Source organism: Hylobates moloch, unplaced genomic scaffold (assembly GCF_009828535.3).
Source record: "Hylobates moloch isolate HMO894 unplaced genomic scaffold, HMol_V3 SCAFFOLD_8, whole genome shotgun sequence".
In the NCBI taxonomy this organism is placed as follows: domain Eukaryota; kingdom Metazoa; phylum Chordata; class Mammalia; order Primates; family Hylobatidae; genus Hylobates; species Hylobates moloch.
In genome coordinates, this window is record NW_026652283.1 from 77222572 (window position 1) to 77242496 (window position 19925).

The window sequence follows — 19925 nt, forward strand, 5'->3', positions numbered from 1 at the left end:
TCACCCTCAGACCCACCCGGACCAAGGCACAGGCTGCGCGCACGCGCGGCCCCGAGTGCCCGCCTCCCAGCCGCGCCTGTCAGGGGCGGGGCGCCGCTGGGGGCGGGTCCTGCGGCACCGCCCGGGAAGCTGCGCGAGGCTCGACAGCCTCCGCCACATCCTCCTCCTCTGTTGGTCCAGCGAGCGGAGCCGGGCCAGGGTCAAGCGGAGGGCTTGGACGGAGCGAAGCGCCGAGCCATGGCGCACCAGACGGGCATCCACGGTGAGGGCGGATGGCGGGCGGGCAGGGGGCCTCGGTCTCGGCTCTCGGAAGCGCCCCCTCCCCGGCTCTCGGCCCCTCCCTCCACCCCGCACCAGCCGGGAGAAAGCTTCCTGTTCTCTTTTGCAGCCGCGGGTCGCCTGGGGTGGGCACATCTAGGGGAGTACGGACGTGGTGTGCATAGCTAGGAGTGGGTGTACATGTACGTACACAACTGGGGTGGAAGTATCTGTGTGCCTACCTGGAGATGAATGTGGCTGTGTGTGCCCATCTGTATATTTTTGTTCCTTTCCGGGAGTGGCTGTACACGCATGTGCACACGTCTTCCGTGTACAGTCCTGCCTGTGCACCTCTGGATGTGACTCGTTTGTGCACATCTAGGGTCATTCATGCACTGGCACTAGTGGCTGAATGGACACTGTAGGTCGCATAGGACCCTCTTTAGACATCAGTGTTTCATGGCAGTGTGCACATGTATGTGGGTGTCTGTGTGTGTGCACAGTTGGAGCGCATCTCAGTGTGCATTTGTTGCCAAGGATGCATATACCGCATGTGTCTGACTTGAATGGGCTTGTGTATGTGTGTAAGGAGAAGGCCCTGACCTTTGCTCCTTCCAGGACACTCACTCTCCCCAGGCTAGGGAAAACCCGGAACGGAGACTTCTACGTGGGATGGAGAAAGCTGCCTATCTGACCTTGACCTCTGACCTCCCTCCCATTTTCCACTGTGACTTTCTGAGTCTGCCTCAGTCTGGTTGGAAGATCCCAGCTCCAGGCTGCAGACAGGGAAGAGGTCCAGATATGGGGTTTTTGGGGGATAGTCCTGGCCCTAAAGAATCCAGGCCAACTCCCACCCCCAGCCCCCAGCCCTAGGAAGCTTCACCATCCCCTAGCATCACACCACCCCCCTCCCCCAGGGGTCCCAGTTTCCTTCTTGGACAGGCTGTGAGAGAAGCAATGGCTGGGAGCCAGGTGCCCTGACTCTACCTGGGGCTCAGTGTCCTCATCTGTCACTGGCCTGAGAGGACTGCCTGGCCTGTGGGGAAGGCCCAGGCGGTTTGCCCAGACAGCTTGGCGGGTTTGGCCATCAGCCACCCCTCCCACCACACTAGGATCCCCTGCTTGGGGCTGCCACCATCGACCTGCCTGACCACCTGAATCCTGGTGCGGTTGTGGCCACTTGGTGGCTGGGCTGCCCTGAGAAGGTTTCCCTGGCCCCGCGAAGGCAGGGGCCTGGGTCAGGGCCAGGGCTCCCAGATGGGCCAGCCTTTCTCCAGGAGGAGCTGGCGGCCGGGCTTCATGACTCAGCCCCACAGGAGGGAACTGCCTCCTGGCCAGCTTCTTCCTTCCCCTTTGTTTGGTCATAGCTGCTGCCTCCTAGCCTCCAGCCGTGGTGGAGGAGATCCCAGGAAGTTAGCCACCCCATACCCCTTCCCTGTTGCCTCACTCCCTCCTTTCCCATAGTGAGACAGGCCCACTGAGGGGGTCACTGGGGACTGGGCTGCCCCCAGCCCTCCTTCCACCCGTGAGCAGCCTACTCCTTCCCATTTCTGGCCAGGGAAGTTGGCAGCAGAGATCGCCCTGGAGGACCAAGTGCCAGCCCTGTCCCGACCATAGGTGTGGATCTGCTGACCTCAGAGCAGGGCAGGAAAGGGACCTGTAACGTGAGGCTCACTGGAGTCGGAGGGAGGGTGTTCATGAATCATTGATAATAGAGGCTCAAGTGTCCCAGGCCTGGCCTCTGGATTATTGATGGTGGCTGGGCAGGCATTGGGGCTGGGGTGGGCAGGGATGTGCCTTTCCCTGCTGGGATGTCAGTTTGCCCTGGTAACACTAGAAGGGGCCCGTCGGCCTGTCCCTTAGGGGAGCTTCTTGGCCTTCCTTCTGGGAAGGTCTGGGCAGGTAGAAGGGGCAGCTCAGCACAGTCAGCTTGCTGTTACTATCGTAATAAAAGATTAATTGTTATTAATAGAGGCCACCATTGCCAAGCCCTTTCTCCCATTTACCCCTCACCACAGCCCTGCCAAGTTTGGGGCTATTATCTCCATTTTATACACTGAAGTTCAGAGAGGTCAGGGGTCACACAGCTGAGGGAGAGGTGGAGCCCCAGAGGCCAGGCTTGGGGCCTCAGAGACCTGCTTGGGATCTGCCAATGGAAAGTTCTGTCCTGGCCCAGTGGGACGGTGTCCACCTGCCTGCAGTTCCATGCCGTGTTTCTCTGAGCCCTAAGGGCCTGCTGAGCTTTGTTGGGGCCCAGCCCACCCAGTGGCCTTGGAGAGTGGTGCATAGCCTGAGGTCTCAGATTAACAGTCACTCTGCAAGGGGAGGCACCTGAGGACATAACCAGAGTTTGTTTTCCTAAAGGCCCCCCCTGCCCCTGAGTTGCCCAGTCCTGGCCCTATAAATATTCTCTGACCTCAGGCCTCCAGCTGTGTTCCTGACAGAATTCCCCTGACCTTTGGGCAGCCTCAAGGTCACACTGGCCTAGCCCTGCTCACCCAGGGACTCAAGCAGGGCCCTTCCCCACGTGGACCATGGTGGTTTCCCTGTCCACTAGTAGATCCACCACTTATGGCTCCCTAGCTCTCACCATGGTCCTCACCTCTGCCCTGGGGTCCTTGGTCACTCACTGGCTGTCACTTTCCAGCTCTACAGCCCAATGACCAAGATGGAGTCTCTCTTTTTTTTTTTCCTGAGGCAGAGTTTCGCTCTTGTTGCCCAGGCTGGAGTGCAATGGTGTGATCTCAGCTCACTGTAACTTCCGCCTTCTGGGTTCAAGCGATTCTCCTGCCTCAGCCTCCCAAGTAGCTGGGATTAAAGGCGCATGCCACCATGCCTGGCTAATTTTTGTATTTTTAGTAGAGACGGGGTTTTGCCATGTTGGCCAAGCTGGTCTTGAACTCCTGACCTCAGGTGATCTGCCTGCCTTGGCCTCCCAAAGTGCTGGGATTACAGGCAAGAGCCACCGCACCTGACCAAGATGGAGTCTCTTAGTGAGTTTCGGGGGGCCACTCCTTCTCCTAGAAGCTGCCCCGACTGCCTGAGGGTTAAGGGCATGTTATCCCCCCACCCCCCACAGGGCTGTGTCTGGGCTGGCTGTGGCTCCTCAGGGTCTCAGGGTTAGACAGCCTGGCTGGAGGGCTGGGACTGGGGCTGCACACATGGCTGTCATGCGTGTCCATGTGCGTCTGTGTACACTTTGATACATCCTGTTGCCTGCACACACGTCTCAGCCAAGCTCTGCACTTGCCTGCCTGTGTGCGTGTTAGCAAGCCAGGGACTATATCTCTGTGTGTGTTTGCGTATCTAAATGTGTGTGTCTATTTGTGTTTGAGCAACTGAGCATGTGTTCATGTATGAGGGTGTTTGAATTTCTGTTCCTCTGTCACACATGCGTGTTGTGTGTTACATTCACACATGCTGGATTGAGCTATGTGTGTGTGAGTGAATGGGCATAGTGGTCATTGCACAGTGGGGGCATTTGTCTGTGTTCCTTTGTCTGTGTTCCTTTGTCTGTGTATATGACCGTGCTGAGTGTGCCCAGGCCAGCCCATAGCTCGGCCATCCTGGGGGACGGGGCAGATGGAGGCTATTCACTGTGGCTGGCCTGGCTTATGCCAGAGCCTGCCCATCTTCTGGTGGGCTGTCCCATCCCTGCCCACCCCGCCCCATCATCAGACCTATCCCAGCCAGCAGGCCACTCGCCTGCCACCTCTGCTGGCTAAATTTGGGAGCTTGTGTTAGTGGCTGTCTCAGGTTCCCAGTCACATGGGGGGCTGTATTTGACCTGGTTCCCAGCTCAGCCACCAGACCCTGTGGGACAGAGCAGGCCCCATACTCGTCTCTGTCCACTCTGCCCACTCATCCCCCACCATGTTTCTTGTTCTTATAGCCACAGAAGAGCTGAAGGAATTCTTTGCCAAGGCACGGGCTGGGTCTGTGCGGCTCATCAAGGTTGTGATTGAGGACGGTGAGTGCCCCTCACAGGCCAGGGCATAGGCTTGGGGGTGGACTCTGCTGCCTCTGTGGGTGGGGGAAGGAGGATGTTGGCCCCTGGCCTGCCGGGACCTCAATTTCCCACTCTGGAAATGGGTGTGAGGCCATCCTTACAAAGGAGAACCTCACAGGTCAGCATCAGAGGTGGGCGCGATTGTCACCTCTGTACGCGGAGTGGGAAGCCGAAGCTGGGGTCAGCAAACAGAGCCCTGTCCTGGGATCCTGCCACCTCCCAGAGGCTGCATGGATATTCAGATGGGCCTGGTCAGGATGCCGAGCTGGGCTAGGCAGAGGGGCAGGGGATAAGTGAATCCAGCACCGCCCCTTGTGGCTGGTGCCACCCGCCCCTATTTGTTTGTGGCCTGGCCTGGCTCAGCTGCTGGCCGAGGGGAGACCTAAGGAGATCCTGCACCCTTCTCTTGGAAGTGCCCCCATGATGGGGAGAAGGGACCAGTGTCTGGCTCATCTGAGAGCAGGATGGGAGGGTTCTAGGCTTGGCTGGGCCTTGGCCTCGCCCCTGAGGACCTGGGAGCTGTATAGAGAGCAGTGCTGGGGACACTGGGACTTGAGCTGAGGCCTGAAGTGGGGAGGGTTTGGGGAGGCAGAGGATTAAACTGAGGAGGATTGGGAGGTCAGAGGCCAGAGAACATTTTTTCCCCTTTCCTCCCTGCCAACGGACTGTCCCTTTGGGTGAGGAGTACAGACTTTGGGACTGGGGTGAGCCAGGCTCCCCAGAGGTCCTCCCAGCTCTTCTCAGTAGCCATTCAGCAGCGCGCACTTTGGATGGCTGCCCAAATGGGCCTGGTGCTCAGCTGACTTTTCACGCGTTGTGTTGGCTCAAAGCAGGGTCTGCCATTCCAAGTTTTAGGGCTTTGGCTGTGCTTTGCCCAGGGACTCCAAATTCTGATGCCCTCAGAGACTGGGCAGGGGTCACTGTGGCAGGATATTAGTGACGGCTTCCTGGAGTGACAGGCCACAGCCACCCACCCTTAAAAAGGCAGTTGCACTCATTGACCCCAGTCCTCGGCCTTCCCTGTTGCCTCCCAGACAAGATGTCCCTGCAAACTGTTTTTTTTTTTTTTTTTTTTTGAGACGGAGTCTCGCTCTGTCGCCCAGGCTGGAGTGCAGTGGCGCGATCTCGGCTCACTGCAAGCTCTGCCTCTCGGGTTCACGCCATTCTCCTGCTTCAGCCTCCCGAGTAGCTGGGACTACAGGCGATCACCGCTGCGCCCAGCTAATTTTGTATTTTTAGTAGAGATGGGGTTTCACCATGGTGTCGATCTCCTGATCTCATGATCTGCCCGCCTCGGCCTCCCAGAGTGCTGGGATTACAGGCGTGAGCCACCGCGCCCGGCCGTCCCTGAAGATTGTAAGCAGGAGGAATCTCTGGATTGACTTTTATCTCAGTTCTGCATGACAGTTGTTGGGGTACCTGGGAGTGCCCAGGAGGGTCCAGGCCCCCGATGGGCAGCCACTGTCCACCTCCAACTGAGGGTGGCTCCAGTGTGGCCAGAGGGCCTGATTTTTCTAGAGAGGCTGAGAATTCTACTTCTTATGTAAAATTTCCCAGTTTGAAAATGTTAGCAACAAATTAAGCGATGTTGACAGTGCTGTAGGGGCCAACACAGGCCGTGACTACTCAAAGTCACTGTGACTGTGATCCCGTCTGAGTTCTGGGTGGGCAGGTGAGGAGGCCGAGGCCTCAGAGGGCCTGGTCTGTTGGGGCGTCCAGGCATCGGGGCCCCTGCCCCCATCAGGAGAGTCTGGTGGACTGACACCGGGACCCCCAGCCAGGCTGACTGCCCCTTTGCCCCAGTTATTGCTCCAGGCTAGACCTGTGTATACCCAGGCTGGTGTCTGGTGCCCAGATGAGGTCCCAGTCTACAAGTGCAGCTGGATGCCCCATTCAGCCAAGGAGCTGGCAGGCCTGTAGTGCCTAGGCACTTAAATGGTGGCTGCTTTGGATCTGTGACATTTTCTTTCTTTCTTTCTTTCTTTTTTTTTTGAGATGGAGTTTTGCTCTTGTTGCCCAGGCTGGAGTGCAATGGCGCGATCTCCGGCTCACCACAACCTCCGCCTCCTGGGTTCAAGTGATTCTCCCACCTCAGCCTCCCGAGCAGCTGGGATTACAGGCCACTACACCCAGCTAATTTTGTATTTTTAGTAGAGACGGGGTTTCTCCATGTTGGTCAGGGTGGTCTAGAACTCCCAACCTCAGGTGATCCGCCCGCCTCTGCCTCCCAAAGTGCTGAGATTATAGGCGTGAGCTTCCGCGCCCGGCAAGGATCTGTGACATTTTCGAGGGGACTGCAGCTGGCAGGTAGCTGCAGGATGTCTGTTTATGCAAGGTCTGGTAGGAGCCCTTGCTCCTCCTTCCCAGAGGCTTTTGCCCCTGCAGGTCCCTGTGGCCTGGGGCTGTGACCTGCCCCTCAGCACATTTGTCCTGAGGGGGGTCTGCTGCAGTTCTTCTGCTGGAGCCCCAGGGGAGGAGGCGAGCAGGAGGCAGTTTCGTGGGGACTGTGGGCTGAGCAGCTGTGCGGTGGGGGTGGGGTCCAAGGGAGCACCCAGGGGTGTGGTGTCCGTGAGGGGCTGACGGCTGTGTGTCTTTGTGTGGCTGTTTCTGTTGGTGATCTGTGCACGTGTGTGTGTGTGTGTGGGTGTGCAGGGGTGTGCACGCGCTGGGGATGTGCAGGGGGGCAGCCCCCAGGTGGCAGCTTTGTGCCTTCCCCTGCTCACTCATTCAGCCACACAGCCTCACACTTCTGGGACCTGGGGGCTCCAGGGAAAGTGAGGGGCAGCCGGCGGCTCTGAGCCAGTTGGGCAGCCACGGCGAGGCTGGAGTTCTGCAGTGGGAGGTGCAGTGGGAGCTGGGAGTGGCTGCTTACCCAGCCTCTGCCCCCAGAGCAGCTCGTGCTCGGTGCCTCGCAGGAGCCGGTGGGCCGCTGGGACCAGGACTATGACAGGGCTGTGCTGCCACTGCTGGACGCCCAGCAGCCCTGCTACCTGCTCTACCGCCTCGACTCACAGAATGCTCAGGGCTTCGAATGGCTCTTCCTCGCCTGGTCGCCTGATAACTCCCCCGTGAGTCCTGGGCCAGTGGGGAGTGAGGAGGGGGAGCTGGGGCTGAGCCAGACAACAAGGCCTTGCCCTGGGGGATCTAAGAGGGGACACAGGCCTGCCCCTGGAGGGTGGGGGAAGAGCTGTCAGGCCCTGCCCGAGGGAGTCTGAGAGAGGGTCAAGGCCCTGTGCCCACAGCCTGGGTACCTCTCGTTCTCCAGGCATCAGCCTGGCTCCGGAGGCTGTGATCAGGCTGGACGAGGGCTCCCCCTGCTAGCTGGGGCCACCTGCTGCGTCCTGGCCCCGGGCTGGCCCTCTGCCAGGTGTGCCAGCACAATGAGCCCACCGGGTTCCTCCAGAGGCACCTGTCTGTTCCGGGAGAGGCAGCCCTGCCCAGAGGCCTCTCACGGTTTGGCCCTTGCCCTTCAGGTGCGGCTGAAGATGCTGTATGCGGCCACACGGGCCACAGTGAAAAAGGAATTTGGAGGTGGCCACATCAAGGATGAGCTCTTCGGGACTGTGAAGGTAACCCTAAGCCAGGACTTACCAGGACACAATCCTGGGCCCACAGAGAGGGGTCACTGTGCAGGGTCAGAGAGCAAGCTAGTGCCAGACTCGGGAGGAAGATGGGGGCGCTGGGGGAGTCTAAGGGCTGCAAGCTGGCGTGCTTGGTGGGCCTCCTCTAGCCCATCCCCAGGTGCCCATTTATGGCTCTGCGTTCACCCCCACCCCTGCAGGACGACCTCTCTTTTGCTGGGTACCAGAAACACCTGTCATCCTGTGCGGCACCTGCCCCGCTGACCTCCGCCGAGAGAGAGCTCCAGCAGATCCGCATTAATGAGGTGGGTGGGGAGCAGAGGCCCCAGCCTTGAGCCCTCAGGGTCATATCGGCCCAGTGGCAGCCTGTGCTGCCTGGGAGCCACACCCTGCTTTGGGCCAGTGAGGGCCTCCCTCACCATTCCCCTACCCACAGGTGAAGACAGAGATCAGTGTGGAAAGCAAGCACCAGACCCTGCAGGGCCTCGCCTTCCCCCTGCAGCCTGAGGCCCAGCGGGCACTCCAGCAGCTCAAGCAGAAGATGGTCAACTACATCCAGATGGTGGGTGCCTGCTCCCTACCCTGGGACACGCTGCCGCCACCCCTACTCCTGCCCATGCATGTGCGCAGATGTACATGGAGTCCCCACCCCACCAGCCTGCAGTCTGTCCCCTTCAGCTTGTCCATGTGCTCTTGGGAACACATGGTCCACCCCACCTCTCCCTGATCCCTACCTGTTCCACCTCGGGCGCAGCCACTGTGTGCACATAGATGCACTCTGGTCCCTTGTCCCCAGGCCCTGCTTATACACAGGTACACCCGTGAGCACACTGCCCCATTCTGCCCTCCACCCATACCCCTGGGGTCACACTGACCCCTCAGCCCTGAGGCCTTTCCTGTCACAGATTCCCTCTGTTGTCTCCTTGGCCACCCCGTTTCCCTAGGCGGGGTCCTTCTGCCCTGGCCGTTCTGGCTGCCCCTTTCAAGCAAAACGGCTCCTCCCTTCCAAGATGCTTCTGCCAGAGGCCTTGCCTCTGAGGATGGGCTGGCCCAGTGGCAGTATCTCCCTGAGGCTGAGACCCTCCACACCATCCTGTCCCAGGAGTCACTACTGTTTACTACCCTTGGTGGGAGTTCCTTCTCTAGCACAACCTTCAAAGGGGCAGAGTTTGGGCTGGGCCCAGGACTGGCCTCTTCAGAGGGACCCCCATGGAGGGATGGCCATTGCAGAGGAGTCTTGGGAGAGGGAGGTCACATCAGGCTCCTGCCCACCAGCTAATCCTGTTTGAGGGCTTCTTGGGGAGAGGGGCCTGGGCCCGCCCCAACCTGGTGCTCTCCCATCTTCCCTTGGCCCTGGGCAGAAGCTGGACCTAGAGCGGGAAACCATTGAGCTGGTGCACACAGAGCCCACGGATGTGGCCCAGCTGCCCTCCCGGGTGCCCCGAGATGCTGCCCGCTACCACTTCTTCCTCTACAAGCACACCCATGAGGGCGACCCCCTTGAGTCTGTAGGTGAGTGGCCATGGCAGGGCCACCAAGCCTGTGGCTGGGTGGGAGCAGGGCTGGTCTGCAGTGGGGCGGGCCCGCTCTGGGTGCGAAGGTCAGCAGGTTTCCCAGGCTTCCCAGACTCACCTCCTGCCCCCCCCCACAGTGTTCATCTACTCCATGCCGGGGTACAAGTGCAGCATCAAGGAGCGCATGCTCTACTCCAGCTGCAAGAGCCGCCTCCTCGACTCTGTGGAGCAGGACTTTCATCTGGAGATCGCCAAGAAAGTAGGCGCCCTCCCCAGGGCCTCGCCTCCCCAGGTCCTATCACCCCAATCTCCATGTGGGGCGCTGGGGTCCTGAGATGACAGCAGAGCAGGAATCATTGCTGCCGTGTTGATCACAGGGCATCTGAGGCCCAAGGGGCGACATGCATGGCCCAAGGCTGCCCAGCTGATTGGCGGCTCAGAAAAGTCCAAGTCCTGGCTACCATGTCATGTCCTTTCCCTGGGCCTGGAGACATGGAGGAGGTGACCCCGGCGAGCAGAGTCCAAGGCATGCAGGGCAGCAGGCCCTAAGCTCTTGTTTTCCTGGGGGTGGCATTCCAGGTGGGGATTCAAGGGGAGACCCCAGGAGACCCCAGGGCTAGGATGTGAGATCAAGGGGTGCCCCAGGAGTGGGGGCTACCAGGGGTGGTGTGTGTCAGAGCCCCTCCCACTGGGGTGACCACTGCCTTGCCCCATGCAGATTGAGATTGGCGATGGGGCAGAGCTGACGGCAGAGTTCCTCTACGACGAGGTGCACCCCAAGCAACATGCCTTCAAGCAGGCCTTCGCCAAGCCCAAGGGCCCAGGGGGCAAGCGGGGCCATAAGCGCCTCATCCGCGGCCCGGGTGAAAATGGGGATGACAGCTAGGAGGCTGGAGCAGGGCCGGCCGCGTGTGGACTGTGGGGCTGCCCGCCTTCCGCTCCCTGCCACCATCCTCCTTCCTGGGCTCCAGGAAAGTGTTTCTGGGAGGGCAGGAGGGCTGGCAGCTGAACGCACTTGCAGCGTCCGAGGGCCACCGGGCTGGCATTTTGTGACCCTTCCCTGTTGCTGTCCCTGCATCTCATCTGTGTGCCCAGGGTGTCCAGGGACCCAGCCTGGCTGGCTTAAGGGGGCTGGGTCAGGGGCCTGGAATGAACCTGGCCTCCCGGGGAGCTGAGACTAGGGTCCCAGCACAGCCCAGAAGCCTTTGGCCACAAGAGGTGGGGTCAGTCAGGGCTGGGGCAGGGGTCACTGCAGTTTGGGATGGTTGAATGCTGTATTTTCTAAAGAATAAAATATTTTTAAATCAAGACTTGTGCTTGGCCCTGAGAGACCGTCTCTGGCCCTGGGAATTGGGCAGTCTTGTGCATATAACTGTCCTTTCCTAACAGGGGAGAGGGGACTGCCGGCCTGCGAGGTGGAGCCCCAGCACTCCGCCGCCAGGTGTGTGGGAGAGGCTGTGCCTGTGAGGGGGGGTGCAGCCTCACTTAGGTCTCCCAGTCAACAGGAGCCCTGCTGGAGAGGCAGGCGCGCCTCCACTGTGACATGAGGGATCTGCATATGGTCATTTGCTGAGGCTGCCGTAACAAATTACCACCAACTAAGTGGCTTAGAAGAAACCCAAGTGTATTCTCTTACAGTTCTGGAGGCTGAAAGACTGAGATGGGTCTCACAGGGCCAAAATTAAGGTGTTGGCAGGGCTGGCTCTGTCTGGGCCCCTCGGAAGAACCCATCTCCTGGCCTTTTCTGGCTGCATTCCTTGGCTTGGGGCCCCTTCCTCCACCTTCAAAGCCAGAGGTGATATCTCTGATTCTGCTTCCCTGGGCCTCTGGGCTCTTGTGGCCTTTTGTAGTCGAATATCCCTCTGTCTCCATTTCATAAGGGACATTGTAATTGCATTCACCCTCCCCGACCCCACCACCTACCCCCCTCAAGATGGGTAACTTAATCACATCTGCGAGGTCCTTTTTGCCACACTCTATGTGGGGCGTTGGGGTCATGTGTTTGCAGGTTTGGGGAATTAGGACAAGGATCTCTAAGAGGGACTTTATGCAGCCTCCCACATGGGATAAGGGCTCCTCCTCGAAGGCTTCCCAGCCTCCCTGGGCTGAGGCCAGGACAAGTTTTTCTGTGGACATTGGTGTCGGTGTCTCCAAGCTGAGTGTGTCCACGTGCATGGGTCTGTACATGTGTGTGCAGACCCCTCTGTCAGCTTACTGGCCTCTCTGGTTTTCTGCCTCCAAGGAAGGCAGGGCCACTGCTGGGTATGGGGATCTGGGTCCCTGGTCCAAGGGACTCCGGGAAAGTCTCGGGCTTGGGGCTCCACAGGAGCCCGAGCTTTGGTGTATGCCTCTGAGGTGGATGGAGGGAGTGAATTGCAGGTGCCTTCCACCCCAGGCAGGCAGGAGTGGAAGCATGGGGTTGATGCCTGCAGCCCAGCTACTGAGTGGGCACTGCTCTCCCTCCTGGCTCAGGGCAACATTCTATCCCTGGCGCCTTTCTGAGCCCCTGCTCAAGCCCCTAGAATTGTAGAGAGGGGAGCCAGACCCTAGCTAGGACCCAGAGGAGGCTTGTCCTTGCCCAGCCTAAATACTCCCAGGTGGGCAGGAAGACGATGCCATCGCCCCCTGCTGCTGAGCCACCCAGATGCCTGGCACTTTGGAGGCTGCCTGCCAGGATACCACCCAGAGTGGGCCTGGGGGGAGCAGGCTGGCAGATGTGCAGCCTGCCTCCTCCCAGCAGCAACCATTCATTCATTCATTCAGCGTTCACTCAGAAATACCCTGTCTGTGCCTGCCCAGAGCTGACTGCTGGGTACACATAATTCAGCAGATATCAAGGACTTACCATGTGCTGGGCACTGTGCTGGATCCTGGGGATGCAGATAAAAGATCACTGCCCTCAAGAAGCTGACATTCCAGCAGGGGAATAAGACAATATACAATAAACCATGAAAGATCAATGATCCGGTGTGCTAGCAGTTAAAAAATGTTAGGACAAAGAGAAACACAGAGCAGGCAAAGGAGCTCAGGAGTGCCAGATCTGGGGTGGGAGGTTTGTAAGAAGGCCGGATGGCCCTACTGAGAGGGTAACATGGGAGCAGAGACATAATGGAGGCGAAGGAGGGGTCATGTGAGACTTGGGAGAGTTTCCAGGCTGAGGGAACAGCACATCCCAAGGCCCTGAGGCAGGAGAATGCTACTCAGTCAACTGCAAGCAGGCCAGTGGGTCTGGAGAACACTCAGGGGAACAGCGGGAGGCAAGTCCCATAGGGCCTTGTTGGCCATCTGTGGACTGTGGCTTTGACTCCAGAGTCAGCCAGGGAGGGATCTGAGCAGAGGAGAGACCCAGTGTGACTTAGGTTTGAACAGGTCCCTCCAGGGGCTGAATGTGACCAGCCCCTGGAGGGTGGAGAGCAGGGCAGGACAGCCAGAAGGGCGGTGGCACCTGCATGGGTCCAGGAGGGAGGATGGGGGCTGGTGGACATGGGGGCGGTGGGCTGCGGGCACACCCTTCAGCGTGGTGGACCCAGCAGAACTTGCTGAGGGGCCCGGGGTCACCCGAGGCTTTGGGCCTGAGGAATCTGAGTCTTGTCACCTAGGTCAGAAGGAGTGTGGGAAGAACTGACGGGGAGGACTGGCTGGGGGCCCCGCTGGGCCAGCGCACACCTGGCCTCTAGGAGCCCCATCTGGAGTGATGTGGTGTGTGCTCTGATGGGGCCCCAGGGGTTTTGGGAATGCGGAGGAGGAGGTCTTGTTTCCGGAAGAGGTTGCAAGGCTGTGGTGAAGGCAGGTGCAGCCCAGCCCCCCACTCAAGCTACACCCTGGCCCTCCATGCACGAGGCCCTGCAGAACTCTGGAGATGGTGCCCACAAGGGCAGGAAAGGACAAGTCGGTAGCCGCTGTCCTGAGCGTAACAGCTGTGGTGCGGGAGCCAAGACCTGAGGGTGGAAGAGTCCTCTTCGAATGGGGAGTGCCCAGAAAGGTGTACCCACTACTGGTGCTACCCCGAATTCCCATCTCTGCCTGCTCTCTGCCTGAGCTCTGGGCCTTAGCTCCTCCCTGGGTTTGGTAGGGGACAGGTGTGAGGCCCTCATGGGATGTAGGCTGTCTGAGAGGGGAGTGGAAAGAGGAAGGGGTGAAGGAGCTGTCTGCCACTTGACTATGCAAATGGCCTTTGACTCATGGGACCCTGTCCTCCTCACTGTGGGCAGGGTGGAGTGGAGGGGGAGCTACTAGGCTGGTATAAAAGTCTTACTTCCTCTATTCTCTGAGCCGCTGCTGCCCCCGTGGGAAGGGACCTCGAGTGTGAAGCATCCTTCCCTGCAGCTGCTGTCCAGTCTGCCCGCCAGACCCTCTGGAGAAGCCCCTGCCCCCCAGCATGGTAGGACAACAGCTCTCAGTCCCCTGGGAAAGGGGATATCCTGGGAAGGGGTGGGGAAAGAGGTGGGCTTGGCAGCTGCAAGCAACAGTGACGGGTTGTCACCCACATGGCCCTGGGGACACTCGCTGAATCCTGAAGACTTCAGAGCTGAAGCCCTCTTCTTTTTTTTTTTTTGAGACGGAGTTTTGCTCTTGTTGCCCAGGCTGGAGTGCAGTGGCTTGATCTCCGCTCACTGCAATCTCCACCTCCTGGGTTCAAGCGATTCTCCTGCCTCAGCCTCCCAAGTAGCTGGGATTACAGGCTTGTGCCACCATGCCCGGCTAATTTTGTATTTTTAGTAGAGCCAGGGTTTCTCCATGTTGGTCAGGCTGATCTTAAACTCCCGACCTCAGGTGATCCACCCACTTCGGCCTCCCAAACTGCTGGGATTACAGGTGTGAGACACCGTGCCTGGCCACTGAAGCCCTCTTCTGAGCAATGAGACGCAAACCCCCAGAGGGGACGAGGAGGCTGAGGCACTGATGGAGCTGGGGCACTGATGGAGCTGGGGCTGGAGCCTGGGTTTGGGTCTCACTGGGCCTGTAGCTTGTGGCTGGCTCTGTGTGGCACTTTTCTGGCCACCCCTCTCTCCATCTGTTCTGACCCATAAGGCAAGGGCTCTCGGGCTAGGTGAGGCAGGCAGAGAGTGATGGAGCTGTGCAGTGCCCACTGGCCAGGGTACCTGGGAGGCAGCCGGCCTGGGCCATAGTGGGAGACTCTCACACCTGCCTGAATCTTGGCCGAAGGGAAAGGAAGGGGTTGTGGGTGGCTGGTGGAGGGCAGAGAGTGGATTTCACGGCAGCTGGAGGGGAGGGAGCCAGCTGCCACCTTGCTCAGGAGCAGGAAGGGAAAGTTGAGGAGAGACCAGGGGGGGCCGTGGGCCACTTTGCCTGGCCTTGTATAGCTAGGGATTGGTTACGGTGAAAGCTCCAGATCATAAGTCTGGATTCTAGGTCTCAGTCCTGGTTCTGAGGCCTAATTCTGAGTCCAGGACTGAGTCTGAGACCGAGTTCAGGTTCCCCACAAGCCATGGAGGATGGGAATGGGGCTTGGCAGCCAGGGAAGAACTTCTGCAGGTAGGGCTTGGAGAGGGGGATTGGAAGATGCTGGAAGATGCCCATGAAGTGGAGTGGATGGAGGTGGAGCTGGGGGCCGGCCACTCACACAGCCCTCCCACCCCCACAGGGTTTCTGCCGCACTGCCCTGCACCCGCTGTCTCTCCTGGTACAGGCCATCGTGCTGGCCATGACCCTGGCCCTGGGTACCTTGCCTGCCTTCCTACCCTGTGAGCTCCAGCCCCACGGCCTGGTGAACTGCAACTGGCTGTTCCTGAAGTCTGTGCCCCACTTCTCCGCGGCAGCACCCCGTGGCAACGTCACCAGCCTGTCCTTGTCCTCCAACCGCATCCACCACCTCCATGATTCTGACTTTGCCCACCTGCCTAGCCTGCGGCGTCTCAACCTCAAGTGGAACTGCCCGCCGGTTGGCCTCAGCCCCATGCACTTCCCCTGCCACATGACAATCGAGCCTAGCACCCTCTTGGCTGTGCCCACCCTGGAAGAGCTAAACCTGAGCTACAACAACATCATGACTGTGCCTGCGCTGCCCAAATCCCTCATATTCCTGTCCCTCAGCCATACCAACATCCTGATGCTAGACTCTGCCAGCCTCGCCGGCCTGCATGCCCTGCGCTTCCTATTCATGGATGGCAACTGTTATTACAAGAACCCCTGCAGGCAGGCACTGGAGGTGGCCCCAGGTGCCCTCCTTGGCCTGGGCAACCTCACCCACCTGTCACTCAAGTACAACAACCTCACTGTAGTGCCCCGCAACCTGCCTTCCAGCCTGGAGTATCTGCTATTGTCCTATAACCGCATCGTCAAACTGGCGCCTGAGGACCTGGCCAATCTGACCGCCCTGCGTGTGCTCGATGTGGGCGGAAATTGCCGCCGCTGCGACCACGCCCCCAACCCCTGCATGGAGTGCCCTCGTCACTTTCCCCAGCTACATCCCGATACCTTCAGCCACCTGAGCCGTCTCGAAGGCCTGGTGTTGAAGGACAGTTCTCTCTCCTGGCTGAATGCCAGTTGGTTCCGTGGGCTGGGAAACCTCCGAGTGCTGGACCTGAGTGAGAACTTCCTCTACAAATGCATCACCAAAACCAAGGCCTTCCAGGGCCTAACACAGCTGCGCAAGCTTAACCTGTCCTTCAATTACCAAAAGAGGGTGTCCTTTGCCCACCTGTCTCTGGCCCCTTCCTTCGGGAGCCTGGTCGCACTGAAGGAGCTGGACATGCACGGCATCTTCTTCCGCTCACTCGATGAGACCACGCTCCGGCCGCTGGCCCGCCTGCCCATGCTCCAGACTCTGCATCTGCAGATGAACTTCATCAACCAGGCCCAGCTCGGCATCTTCAGGGCCTTCCCTGGCCTGCGCTATGTGGACCTGTCGGACAACCGCATCAGCGGAGCTTCGAAGCTGACAGCCACCATGGGGGAGGCAGATGGAGGGGAGAAGGTCTGGCTGCATCCCGGGGACCTTGCTCCGGCCCCGGTGGACACTCCCAGCTCTGAAGACTTCAGGCCCAACTGCAGCACCCTCAACTTCACCTTGGATCTGTCACGGAACAACCTGGTGACCGTGCAGCCGGAGATGTTTGCCCAGCTCTCGCACCTGCAGTGCCTGCGCCTGAGCTACAACTGCATCTCGCAGGCAGTCAATGGCTCCCAGTTCCTGCCGCTGACTGATCTGCAGGTGCTAGACCTGTCCCACAATAAGCTGGACCTGTACCACGAGCACTCATTCACGGAGCTACCGCGACTGGAGGCCCTGGACCTCAGCTATAACAGCCAGCCCTTTGGCATGCAGGGCGTGGGCCACAACTTCAGCTTCGTGGCTCACCTGCGTACCCTGCGCCACCTCAGCCTGGCCCACAACAACATCCACAGCCAAGTGTCCCAGCAGCTCTGCAGCACATCGCTGCGGGCCCTGGACTTCAGCGGCAATGCGCTGGGCCATATGTGGGCCGAGGGAGACCTCTATCTGCACTTCTTCCAAGGCCTGAGCGGCTTGATCTGGCTGGACTTGTCCCAGAATCGCCTGCACACCCTCCTGCCCCGCACGCTGCAGAACCTCCCCAAGAGCCTACAGGTGCTGCGTCTCCGTGACAATTACCTGGCCTTCTTTAAGTGGTGGAGCCTCAAATACCTGCCCAAACTGGAAGTCCTCGACCTTGCGGGAAACCAGCTGAAGGCCCTGACCAATGGCAGCCTGCCTGCTGGCACCCGGCTCCGGAGGCTGGACGTCAGCTGCAACAGCATCAGCTTCGTGGCCCCCGGCTTCTTTTCCAAGGCCAAGGAGCTGCGAGAGCTCAACCTCAGCGCCAACGCCCTCAAAACAGTGGACCACGCCTGGTTTGGGCCCCTGGCGAGTGCCCTGAAAACACTAGATGTAAGCGCCAACCCTCTGCACTGCGCCTGTGGGGCGGCCTTTATGGACTTCCTGCTGGAGGTGCAGGCTGCCGTGCCTGGTCTGCCCAGCCGGGTGAAGTGTGGCAGTCCGGGCCAGCTCCAGGGCCTCAGCATCTTTGCGCAGGACCTGCGCCTCTGCCTGGATGAGGCCCTCTCCTGGGACTGTTTCGCCCTCTCGCTGCTGGCTGTCGCTCTGGGCCTGGGTGTGCCCATGCTGCATCACCTCTGTGGCTGGGACCTCTGGTACTGCTTCCACCTGTGCCTGGCCTGGCTTCCCTGGCGGGGGCGGCAAAGTGGGCAAGGTGAGGATGCCCTGCCCTACGATGCCTTCGTGGTCTTCGACAAGACGCAGAGCGCAGTGGCAGACTGGGTGTACAACGAGCTTCGGGGGCAGCTGGAGGAGCGCCGTGGGCGCTGGGCACTCCGCCTGTGCCTGGAGGAGCGTGACTGGCTGCCTGGCAAGACCCTCTTTGAGAACCTGTGGGCCTCGGTCTATGGCAGCCGCAAGACGCTGTTTGTGCTGGCCCACACGGACCGGGTCAGTGGTCTCTTGCGCGCCAGCTTCCTGCTGGCCCAGCAGCGCCTGCTGGAGGACCGCAAGGACGTCGTGGTGCTGGTGATCCTGAGCCCCGACGGCCGCCGCTCCCGCTACGTGCGGCTGCGCCAGCGCCTCTGCCGCCAGAGTGTCCTCCTCTGGCCCCACCAGCCCAGTGGTCAGCGCAGCTTCTGGGCCCAGCTGGGCATGGCCCTGACCAGAGACAACCACCACTTCTATAACCAGAACTTCTGCCAGGGACCCACGGCCGAATAGCCCTGAGCCGGAATCCTGCACGGTGCCACCTCCACACTCACTTCACCTCTGCCTGCCTGGCTCTGACCCTCCCCTGCTTGCCTCCCTCACCCCATACCTGGCACAGAGCAGGCACTCAATAAATGCTACCGAAGGCTAGATGGCTAACCCTGAGCTCCCTGGAGGCATGGACAGGAGGAGGGAAGGGAGAATTCTCCAGGCCTCCACGAAGCAGCTCAGGGAAAATTGCCATAAAGACGGGACAGAGGTCTGCAGGGGAGGAAGCTGCTAAGCTCTGTTCTCTGGGGAGTCTGATGATGGTCACTGGATGTGGTCTTGGTCCTTCCAAGGACCCTCTTTTCCAAGCAGGGGCCTCTTTTTAGCCCCTCGCAGAATGCCCTGCCCTACCTTTCCCATGCAGAACCGGGCAGCCCCTGACAGACTTGGCAGCACCCCTTTGTTGTGTATGGGTCTCAGGTTGTCTGTCTCCCTCACCTACTGGACTGGAATGCCTTGAGGGCAGAGAAGCTGCAGGCTTGGTTCCTTTCTGGCGCTCAGCAAAGTCTTGAGTGGCAGCAGCTATGGGGACTGTTCATTCCAAAACGGAGGGGGAGAATGAATTGCAGCAAGGGTGGAGGGGTGATTTCGCCCTCTGGTGGCCATGCCTGTGCCAGGCGGAGAAGGCTGGTTCAGGGTGGGGAGAGGAAGGCCTGTGGGTGCATCCCTGCAGCAGGGAGCTGGGAGCCGCAGACAGGAGAATCCACTCCTTTCTCTTTCCACCTACAGGTGCTTGCTGGGTCTCTCCATTCTGATATTAAAGGGACACCTAGGCAAGCCACCTACCTCCCTCCCTCCCTCCTTCCCTCCATCCCTCCTTCCTTCCTTTCTCTCTCTCTCTCTCTCTCCTTCCTTTCTGAGGCAAGGTCTCACTCTGTCACCCAGGCTGGAGTACAGTGGCATGAACACTGCAGCCTTGACCTCCAGGGCTCAAGCGATCCTCCCACCTCAGCCTCCTGAGTAGCTAGGGACCACAGGGGTGCCCACCATACCCAGCTAATTTTTTATTTTTTTGTAGAAACAGGATCTCACTATGTTGCTTAGGCTGGTCTCAAACTCCTGGATGCAAGTGATCCTCCGGCCTCAGCCCCACAAAATGCTGGGATTATAGGCGTGAGCCACCAAGGCTGACTTTTTTTTTTTTTTTTGCCACAGTCTTGCTCTGTCACCCAGGCTGGAGTGCAATGCAATGGTGGGATCACAGCTCACTGCAGCCTCAACCTTCTGGGACCAGGTGCTCCACCTCACCCTCCCATGTAGCTGAGACTACAGGCCACACCCAGCTAAATTTTATATTTTTAGTAGAGACCAGGTTTCACCATGTTGCCCAGGCTGGTCTTAAGCTCCTGGGCTCAAGCAATCCTCCTGCCTCGGCCTCCCAAAGTGCTGGGATTACATGTGTGAGCCACTGCACCCGGCGTCTATATGTGATAGTGTACATTTCAGGATAGAGCTGGGAGCCCCAATGACCAGTGTTTGGGGAGGTCAGGGTCTGTCCTCAGCAGGATCTCCTCCACACTCTGCGTGGAGCCATGAGGAGCATCAGGCCTGGAGCCCCCGAGGGGCCCTCTCTTGGGCTGGCAGCCTACACCATTACCACTGCCAAACCTGCACTTTGAGGAGCAGGGGAGAAATATGCAGGCTGACAGGTCGGAGCTGGGGCCCGGTTTGGCCGGTCCAGGCCAGTTTGAGATCTGCTCGTCCACTCAGGGCCTCTGGAGGGGAGAGCTGGAGCTGGCAGCAGACAGCTAACTTGGTGGGCTGATCATGGGCAGGCCCTTGGAGGGTTGCTTTTGCCCCACTCCCCAGGGCATGGCTGTGGGGGA

The 19925-nt window shown here is 59.5% G+C and overlaps 1 protein-coding gene across 3 annotated transcripts; it reads left to right on the plus strand.

Moving 5' to 3' along the window:
* The first annotated feature begins 23 nt into the window (after positions 1 to 23).
* LOC116473405 (twinfilin-2) lies at positions 24 to 18374 on the plus strand. Of its 3 annotated transcripts, none has more exons than XM_032161367.2 (9): positions 24 to 262; positions 4151 to 4228; positions 7157 to 7335; positions 7741 to 7836; positions 8049 to 8153; positions 8285 to 8410; positions 9210 to 9360; positions 9500 to 9621; positions 14968 to 18315. In XM_032161367.2, the coding sequence occupies exons 1-9, from the start codon at positions 238 to 240 to the stop codon at positions 18061 to 18063; spliced, it is 3978 nt and encodes a 1325-aa protein (XP_032017258.2). In that variant the 5' UTR covers positions 24 to 237; the 3' UTR covers positions 18064 to 18315. The 3 variants fall into 3 exon arrangements, with proteins under 3 accessions (XP_032017258.2, XP_032017257.1, XP_032017256.1); XM_032161366.2 differs by lacking the exon at positions 14968 to 18315 and adding an exon at positions 10081 to 10670 and having other exon boundaries at positions 95 to 262; XM_032161365.2 differs by lacking the exons at positions 24 to 262; positions 4151 to 4228; positions 7157 to 7335; ... (3 more) ...; positions 9210 to 9360; positions 9500 to 9621 and adding an exon at positions 13547 to 13743 and having other exon boundaries at positions 14968 to 18374.
* The last annotated feature ends 1551 nt before the right edge of the window (positions 18375 to 19925 follow it).

Coding starts and splice junctions, on each gene's coding strand:
- LOC116473405 (XM_032161367.2), top strand. CDS start 238: ATGGCGCACCAGACGGGCATCCACG. Junction 4,229..7,156: donor CAAGGTTGTGATTGAGGACG/GTGAGTGCCCCT, acceptor CTCTGCCCCCAG/AGCAGCTCGTGCTCGGTGCC. Junction 8,154..8,284: donor AGCAGATCCGCATTAATGAG/GTGGGTGGGGAG, acceptor CCCTACCCACAG/GTGAAGACAGAGATCAGTGT.